At 44.0% G+C, this 9,289-nt stretch overlaps 1 protein-coding gene across 2 annotated transcripts; it reads right to left on the bottom strand.

The window, feature by feature from the left end:
• Positions 1-5,290: 5,290 nt before the first annotated feature.
• Positions 5,291-8,423, bottom strand: zgc:153981 (dual specificity protein phosphatase family protein). Of its 2 annotated transcripts, none has more exons than XM_023970278.2 (3): positions 8,232-8,423; positions 7,518-7,735; positions 5,291-6,333 (listed from the first exon to the last, which is right to left on the bottom strand). In XM_023970278.2, the coding sequence occupies exons 1-3, from the start codon at positions 8,351-8,353 to the stop codon at positions 6,122-6,124; spliced, it is 552 nt and encodes a 183-aa protein (XP_023826046.1). In that variant the 5' UTR covers positions 8,354-8,423; the 3' UTR covers positions 5,291-6,121. The 2 variants fall into 2 exon arrangements, with proteins under 2 accessions (XP_023826046.1, XP_023826047.1); XM_023970279.2 differs by having other exon boundaries at positions 7,518-7,727; positions 8,232-8,364.
• Between the last annotated feature and the right edge of the window lie 866 nt (positions 8,424-9,289).

Here is a 9,289-nt window from a genome sequence, read left to right as displayed (position 1 = left end):
GCATCCCGTGTCAGCACTATACCCACCAGGGGGCAGTGTTTCCCCTGACTCTGCCCTCTGCACCGACCCCCTCCTACCTCTCTCTAAGAGCTCCACAGATGGGCTGACAGGTCCTCTGTGGCAGGAGGAACTCAGGAAGGGCTCCAGTGAGCATACGGCTCCATGCTCCCAAAGAACAGGCAGACAGGGGCCTTCTCAGGCCGTCCAGCACAACATCCAACCGCACACATCTGACCGCGTGGACCCCAGGAATGCTGTCCGCCCTCACACAGCCCATCACCACGAGGAGGGCGTCACCAATCATGGTCACGAAGCCTTATCAGCCTTCGGAGAGAGCCAGGCACCCCACCCCTTATCATCATCACAGAGAGACCTGGGAGGACAGGATCTATCCAGTCTGCCTGTCCAGAGGAGTCACTCAGATACGCTCCACATGCTCAGGGAGGTCCCTGCCCCTCCACCTCACAGTGAAAACAGCTGCCCTTCGTGCCCAGGGAGAGACTACCTTTCCCAGGATGCCTCTCGTAAGGCTTTCTCCACCTTAGCCTGCAAGCAGCCCTTGCAGCTCCAGCACTGCAATACAACCACAACCAACCCCACTGCCTGCAGACGGGGAAACGGAGGGGGAGGCAGACCCACACAGCAGCATCAGGCCGGGTGTGTCAGGGTCGGTGCCCCTAGCCCCTCTAACACAGCCGCTAAGGTCGGCGGTGAGGCCCAACGCCTACAATCATGTGAGGAGGCCATCTGCTACTGCACTTTCGTCCACCCCCACGGGACGTTGAAGGACACTTTTGCGGCATACTGCCACCCCCAACCCATCACCACCCCTGCCCAGCTGCTGCCACACCTTCCGTACACAGAAGCTGAGTTCAGGGACCAGAGGGTGCTCCCGCCTCACCTGGCGCCTACCCTCCTCTCCCTCCCTCGCCTCATGTCCTCCGTCAGCGAGACAGGGCTGGATGCCAAGCACCTGCTGCAATGTTGCAACCTCAATTGCAACCTCAACTGCTCCTGGGCCAACACTCTGCCCCCTAGTGGAGCCCTGCAGCAGGACATTCAGAAATATAGCTGTATGAGCAGCAACAATAGAGCCACCAGGGACACAGGGACCATGATGTCCCCCAGGGAGCTCAGGGACGTGGGGGTGCAGACGGGCCAGGTCCACGAGACGTGTCCGGCCCACGTGTTCCCCCAGGTCTGCCTGGTGGAGGAGAATGGGAATGAGAACGGGAACGGGAACAAGAACGAGACGGACACGTCCCAGAAGCCCCCAGTGAAGGAGGTGAAGTGGGATGCGGAAGGGATGACATGGGAGGTGTACGGGGCTTCTGTGGATCCTGAGGAGCTGGGCCTGGCCATCCAAAAGCACCTGGAGCTGCAGATCAAGGAGACTGCTGGCCGCGCTGCCAAGCTGTCCCGCCAGGATCCAGCTACATCCAGGAAGAGCAGCGGTGGTGCCATTGGCTGGAGGAAGAGGAGCGGGGTGTTGGGCTATATCAGAACCCCAGCCTGCTGCGCACGCTCCAGCACGGCCGTGGACTGAGAGGGGAAACCTGAACACCGGGTTCCATGGTCAAGATAGCTGTTGCTTTATTACACATCAAATGTGACTCCAATACACCAGAGATAGTGTGACCAGTCTGGATTAAGAGAATCTGTGTGGCTGTCAGAATCATGGCATGTGTACAACAACCTACCATCATATTGCTGAAAGAGGTGAATGGAAAGACAGTGAAAGGTTCCATTTGGATGGACTTTATTGGTAACGGTACCTTCATCATCACCGTAGATGCCAAGTGATAGAACAGAGTGCTGCCATAACAGTCATACAAAGTGATATAATGGTTTCTTACTCATTTAAGAATGAGTTTTTTACTGGGGGGGGGGGGGGTAACTCGATCTGAACAAGGGGTTTGTGTAAACGAACATGCTAAAAGATATAGACAACACAGTATAGGAAAAGAAAGCTCCAATACACCACAGACTTCGAATCACCATGGCTAGAAATATGTGTCTATCTTCCTCTCATTTCTGATGCTATGATTCAGTCAAATTCTGTGTGAATGTTTGAAACATACCGTATACTGTATAGGATTTAGCACATGGTAGAGACCACAGAAATGTATACCGTTTCACAATCACTTCTACCGCTCCGTATTCACATGGAAAATATAGAAAAGTTATCGCAATGCTGAATTGACAGTACGTCATTAGACTRGCATAGAGCAAGACTTAAACTGACCTTCGATGATTCATGCAACACTGTGATGCAGAGGAGAATACCGTGACATAGAGAAGGGGTTAACAGACTGGAGAATGTTTATCAAGAACGCAAACATCTCATCACATCATACAATATATTAATGCACATAACAATAGGTGAAATGGTCTGTTTGTGAATACATTTTTCATTCCATTTTTCAACTTCTCTTATATAAACAGTTATTGCGTTTGACCCTTTAATGCCAGGTAGACAAACTCATTCCATGGAGGGCGTAATGTCTGCTGGTTGTTGATTTTCCCTGTTAATTAAGACCTAGACAACAAGGTGAGGGAAGTTCCTTATAATCAGTGGCCTTAATTAAACAATAAAGTACAAGAGAGGAGCAAAAACCCGCAGACACTCAGCCCTCCGCGGAATGAGTTTGACATGTGCTTTCATGTATATGTTCTGTGTGATGATTGTCTTGTGGASTCAAAACCACAGCCAAATAATTATTTTAGTCATATATCTAACCAGAGGGTTAAAGGTTAACTATTAACCAGTAAACAGTCATGGTGTTTATCAAATAACAATCACTGAAAAGACCCACACCTCTACTCTGAGTCTGAATTCTATCACTACTGTAACAGTATCTTGTCAATTTACTGTGCCATAGCAATGTACTGCATTGGTATTGTAAAATGGATGAGTTACAACTAGCCGGTTAGATTGATAAACCTGTCAAGTATGTAATTTACAACATATTGCATTCGTAAGAGATTTTGACCAATCACAACAAACACAACAGGTGCTATAACCTGATTTAAAGTTGCTTTTTACTGTTGCTACAATGCAGGAAGAATTGTTTAATCATGATATCAGTTGTATAATGTTGAAGAAAGTTATTTTTGTTTATTAAATAATGACCAAGCTTAGCATTAAAGGTCTCTTTTGTTTTTTACAGTATACTTTGAATACAATTAATTTATCCTACTTTAGTAATAATCACAAAGTTGCCATTTCAGGTCACAGCACAGGTTGTTCAGTATTGTTGGGTTTCTATTCGAGGCCGTGAGACCAGATGGCAGGTTAAATAGGAGTCCTTATCAGTAGAATATTACTGCTGTTATCAAGTCTTTAAAACTCCCACCTGTATTGATGGTTATGTCCAATGTAAGTCGATTTGTAACTTGGCAAACCCAGTAATACCACAAATGAAGGGTCTCAGATAATGTGTTCTAGGCTACTGTTGATATCAGCAATAAAGTATCTTAGATGAAGTTGTGGTGGTGACATCAAGGAAACTGTGTTTCCCCCCTCTGTATTACTGAGCCTAAACTAACCTCTGGTGACACTAATGTCAGTTTGTAACACTAAGGCAGTCACTACAAATAAAAATATGTTTTTTCTCATCGTTTACCTTGCTGTAAAGTTATCAGAATCAATGTCACTGGAGTGGCAAAATTCACAAAATGAGAAATATTTTTATACTACGGAAGGTTCAATCTGCAATTGAGAGCTTGGTAAATGTAACCATTGACCATGCAGGATATCAAAATGATAGTTTTAACCATGTTTTGAGGCTATACAGTGTTCATTTAGAATCAAGGGAGTAAAACATGCTTATATATTGGGTTCTGATGGCGCACAACAGTTGAACTAAGCTCATGAGGCATTTATATGTTATTTTCCTTAAGAATCAATGGTTGTATTTCAGTAATAAAAAATCAAATAAAAAATACGTACCAATCGAAGATTGACCCTTTAAATGAAACTGCGCATGGTGTGTGTGTGTGTGTGTGTGTGTGTGTGTGTGTGTGTGTGTGTGTGTGTGTGTGCACATGTGTGTGCACTGCTCCTGAGGAGGAGGTCCAGCTGTATGAGTTGGTACAGGAAGCCAGAGTTTGGTCCATTATGGCATCCACCAGAGAAAGGTATATAATCAGATACGCCAGAACACCACGGCGGCTGATGCCCATAGCACAGTGGACAAACACCTTGACTCCAGGACATACATAGTATTATACCTTAATAACCATTTTGTTTCAGAGCGGTGTATGTGTGTGTTTGTGACTGCACTCAGCGTCTTGCTTCATGGTGGTATAAATTAAATCTGCAGTGGGGTTGAAGTGAGGATGAAGGTTAAACTCTGTATCATCTGGAGACTCCACCACACCATAGTACTCCACCGGCAGGTCGCTATAATAACCTGAGCCAGTGATGATCCGGTGACAGCCGTCCTCACTGTTTACGATGTGAGTGATACCCAGAGATGACAACAGGGCTTTATCACGAGCCACAGCCCTGCGTATTACATACTGTTCTATAAACTATAGTTCTACACACACACACACACACACACACACACACACACACACACACACACACACACACACACACACACACACTCACTCCGATGTAGAGGTTGGGCCAGACTAGGTCCTACAGGCTGCCTATTGGTCCACAAGATCTGACACAGCTCTGACAGATGAAATGTGTCCTCTTGGTTGGCTGACAGACCACTGCAGGGGCAGAGACCAGTGTGTGTGTGTGTGTGTGTGTGTATATATGTGTGTGCGTGCATGTGTGTGTGTACCTACAGGTTGCCGATGTAGTGGTTGGGCTAGACTTGGTTGAGGTGGCCGGTGGGCTGTCGGTTGGCTAGCAGGAACACCAACAGCTCAGGCAGACGGACGCTCACATCACCGCTCCCTCAGAGACATGCTGACACAGTCTGGAGAGGAGGTGTGTGTCACAGTGACAGCTAAACCAGAGCAGAGCAGAAAACAGTCTGGTCAGGTCAACAATTTCAAATAAAACGTCTTTCCCCTCTGATCCAAGTCAACTTACTTTTGACAGGCAGCATAGTCCCTCCTCTCACTGTGTCTGCTCCTCTTCCCACACACACACCTGCAGTTAGTTTCCATTTTTAACCCTGTAACCCTGTAACCCTGTAATTCTATACCTTCTCACCAATGACGAAAACATTTACTGGACAGCTGGACACTATTCAAAATGGAGAGGAGTTATTGTTCATAATATAGTTGTAGTAGACGTCTGAAAGTAATACAACAGACACCAAACTGGAACAAAAATTACCTTTTTAATTGTGTAATCTCATTATTAGTGTTTCAACTGATAGATTCCCAGGAGACAATGCTCAGCTGCACAACTCACAGCAGGTTCAACTATCACCACTGGCTAACACAGGGATGTTGAAAAGTTCCGATATTTTAGATTTTAAAAGGCATTGAGCATCGACATTATCTCCAGGGAATCCTGCTACCGCATTATATGGTTATTTACAGTATATACAACATGCTGTCACGTTCGTCGTAACATTTAAGTGAGGAGGACCAAGGCGCAGCGTGATAACAATACATTCTTCTTTAATGAAGACGAAAACGAAACGAACACTATACAAACTAATCAAAACAACAAACGTGAAGCTATACAAACAATAAGTGCATACACTGGCAACTTACACATAGACATAGACAATCACCCACAAACTACCTAATGACTATGGCTGCCTAAATATGGCTCCCAATCAGAGACAACGATAGACAGCTGTCTCTAATTGAGAACCAATCTAGGCAACCATAGACATACATACACCTAGACTAAACACTGCCCCATAAACATACAAAAACCCCTAGACAATACAAAACACATACATCCCCCATGTCACACCCTGGCCTAACTAAAATAATAAAGAAAACAAAGATAACTAAGGCCAGGGCGTGACACATGCGGTGCTTTAATACCAGTTTGTACCTACTGTAAAAGTCCTACAACTACATATTTTCAACCAGTATAAAGGATTGTGTGTGAGATGGATAGATAGATAAGAGGGGAGACGGATGAGGTGAGACGAGCGAGGGATGGGAGGAGAGAGGGATGAAAGAAGGGCTGTCAGAGAAGAGGACATAGTCTCCTCTTGCGTGTGAGCTGTGTGTCGAGGGTGAGCAGTAGTGACAGGAAGTGTCTGTTGGGGTAGATGGCGCGTCGCTGGGTCACATGTTTGAGCGCGGTGCGAAGTGGCAGATGACAGTGCATCATCAGGAACGCCAGCACCAGCGTGGCGGAACGACTTATACCCATGATGCAATGCACCAACACCTTCCCTGGAGAGGATAGAGAGAGTGTGGGAATAAAGAGAGAAGGAGGGAATGAAGGGAGAGGCAGAGTTTGATGAAGGAACTCAAATGTCCCTAGAGACAGTCTTAAATAAACTGTACAGAAGTAAACACATTCAGTACATAAACACAGTAAACACATTCAGTAATGTAAACACATTCAGTACATAAACACAGTAAACACATTCAGTTATGTAAACACATTCAGTACTTAAACACAGTAAACACATTCAGTACTTAAACACAGTAAACACATTCAGTACTTAAACACAGTAAACACATTCAGTACTTAAACACAGTAAACACATTCGGTTATATAAACACATAAAGTACATAAACACAGTAAATACATTTAGTAATGTAAACACATACAATACCTAAACACAGTAAACACATTCAGTAATGTAAACACACAGTACATGAACACAGTAAACACATTCAGTCATGTAAACACAAACAGTCATTAACACAGTAAACACATACAGTAATGTAAACACACAGTACATAAACACAGTAAACACATTCATTCATGTAAACACATACAGTCATAAACACAGTAAACACATACAGTAATGTAAACACACACAGTACATAAACACAGTAAATACATTTAGTAATGTAAACACACGCAGTACATAAACACAGTAAATACATTTAGTAATGTAAACACATAAAGTACATAAACACAGTAAACACATTCAGTAATGTAAACACACAGTACATAAACACAGTAAACACATTCAGTAATGTAAACACACAGTACATAAACACAGTAAGCACATTCAGTCATGTAAACACATACAGTCATGAACACAGTAAACACATTCAGTAATGTAAACACACAGTACATAAACACAGTAAACACATACAGTAATGTAAACGCACAGTACATAAACACAGTAAACACATACAGTAATGTAAACACACAGTACATAAACACAGTAAATACATTTAGTAATGTAAACCCAAAGTACATAAACACAGTAAACACATTCAGTGATGTAAACAAACAGTACATAAACACAGTTAACACATTCAGCAATGTAAACACACTTTACAAACACAGTAAACACATTCAGTCATGTAAACACATACAGTCATAAACACAGTAAACACATTCAGTAAACACAAACATATACATACAGTAAACACCTGCATTAAAGTGCCCGTACCATCTTTAGTCTTCAGGGCCTTATGTATGAAGTCAGCTGCAGGTTTAAAGTACTGGCTGAGGTCAAAATGGGATGAGTCTTCTGTAGGGAAGCCACAGTACACACAGGTGTTTCCATAGTAATCCTGGTCACCGATGCTGCCCTGCTTAAAGTGAGCTGCGTTCAGGATGTGTGTGATACCAAGCTTCTTTAATGCACCCCTGTTCTGAGCTATGGCCCTAAGGAAAAGACAGAGGGTGAAATATATGGGGAGAGAGACATGTGAAATGTGAGATTGCATAACTGTTTGAACAGAAATAACATGCAGAGAACGGATTAATCAGTGAACAGCCTGGAAGAATATAGACAAGATTTAGGCAAAAAATGTATGCAGTAGTTTAAAAAAAGAGCAATATTCAGTAATTCCATGTTCAGTATGTGTTCAACAGTGTTCTGTAAGGTTTAGTAGTGTGCAGCAGAGTTCAATAGGGCAATAGAGTCCACTATAGGAACTTGAGATGCTGAATTCCAAATCAACCTCTAGTCTCTGACCCCGAGTCTCTACTTTTTAGCTCTTACTCATACCTCTATAGAACCGAAAGGATTGGATAGGGGGATCCAATAGATTTCATCTATTATTATCTCTATTGCCGTATTTCTAAAACCCATCCAACCCAGGGGCAGGGGTAAGGGAATTTAGAAAGAAAATAACTAAAATAAGAAACAAAATCTTACACGTTTCCGATGTAGAGATTAGGCCAGACCTCATCTAGTGGTGTCAGATCAAGCTTGCAGGACTCCAGGATTGACTCTAGTTCTTTAATAGCCACCAGGTCTTGCTGCTCTCCCTTTGACATTCTCCCTAGACAGTGGCACCACCTTGACAGACTCAACTACTGCAGCCCTCTGGCCGTGTGTGACCAACTCCAGCAGGCAAGGGTGTGTGTGTGTATGGGGGTGGGGGTAGGTGTGTGAGGGACATAAGCAGGTGGCTGCTGGTTGTCCACCGATTTAGCTCTGGGTTCAGCCTGTTCTTTCTCTCTGTTTCTTTCTCAGTCTGCCTCTCTCTCTCTTTCAGTCTCTCCCTCTCTATATATACAGTGCATTCATAAGTATTCAGACCCTTTACACAGTATTTTGTTGAAGCACAAAGTGCATTGACTCATCAATCTACATACAATACCCCATTTTTAACAAAGCAAAAAACATGTTCAGAAATGTTCTCAAATTTATTAACAATAAAAAATGTAAATATCAAATACATAAGTATTCAGACCCTTTACACAGTATTTTGTTGAAGCACCTTTGGCAGCGATTACATCCTCGAGTCTTCTTGGGTATGTCACGACAAGCTTGGCAAACCTGTATTTGGGGAGTTTCTCCCATTCTTCTCTGCAGATCCTCTCAAGCTCTGTCAGGTTGGATGGGGAGCGTCACTGCATAGCTATTTTCTGGTCTCTCCAGAGACGTTCGATCGGGTTGAAGTCCGGGCACTGCCTGGGCCACTCAAGGACATTCAGAGACTTGTCTCAAAGCCACTCCTGCGTTGTCTTGGCTGTGTGCTTAGGGTCATTGTCCTGTTGGAAGGTGAACCTTCGCCCCAGTCTGAGGTCCTGAGTGCTCTGGAGCAGGTTTTTATCAAGGATCTCTCTGTACTTTGCTCCGATTATCTTTCCCACGATCCTGACCAGTCTCCCAATCCCTGTCGCTGAAAAACATCACCCCCAGCATGATGCTGCCACCACCATGCTTCACTGTAGGGATGGTACCAGGTTTCCTCCAGACGTGACGCT

This window comes from Salvelinus sp. IW2-2015, linkage group LG25 (genome assembly GCF_002910315.2).
Source record: "Salvelinus sp. IW2-2015 linkage group LG25, ASM291031v2, whole genome shotgun sequence".
Lineage (NCBI taxonomy): Eukaryota > Metazoa > Chordata > Actinopteri > Salmoniformes > Salmonidae > Salvelinus > Salvelinus sp. IW2-2015.
Note: the sequence above shows the minus strand (reverse complement) of the source record. Positions and strands in the feature narration are given on the sequence as shown.

Bases quoted from the DNA above. Each gene is read 5' to 3' on its own strand.
- zgc:153981 (XM_023970278.2), bottom strand. From the start codon at position 8,353: ATGTCAAAGGGAGAGCAGCAAGACCTGGTGGCTATTAAAGAACTAGAG. The intron at 7,736-8,231 runs GTAAGATTTTGT...TCTTTTCCTTAG, and splicing joins AATCTCTACATCGGAAACGT to GGCCATAGCTCAGAACAGGG. The intron at 6,334-7,517 runs GTACGGGCACTT...TATCCTCTCCAG, and splicing joins GGCCCTGAAGACTAAAGATG to GGAAGGTGTTGGTGCATTGC.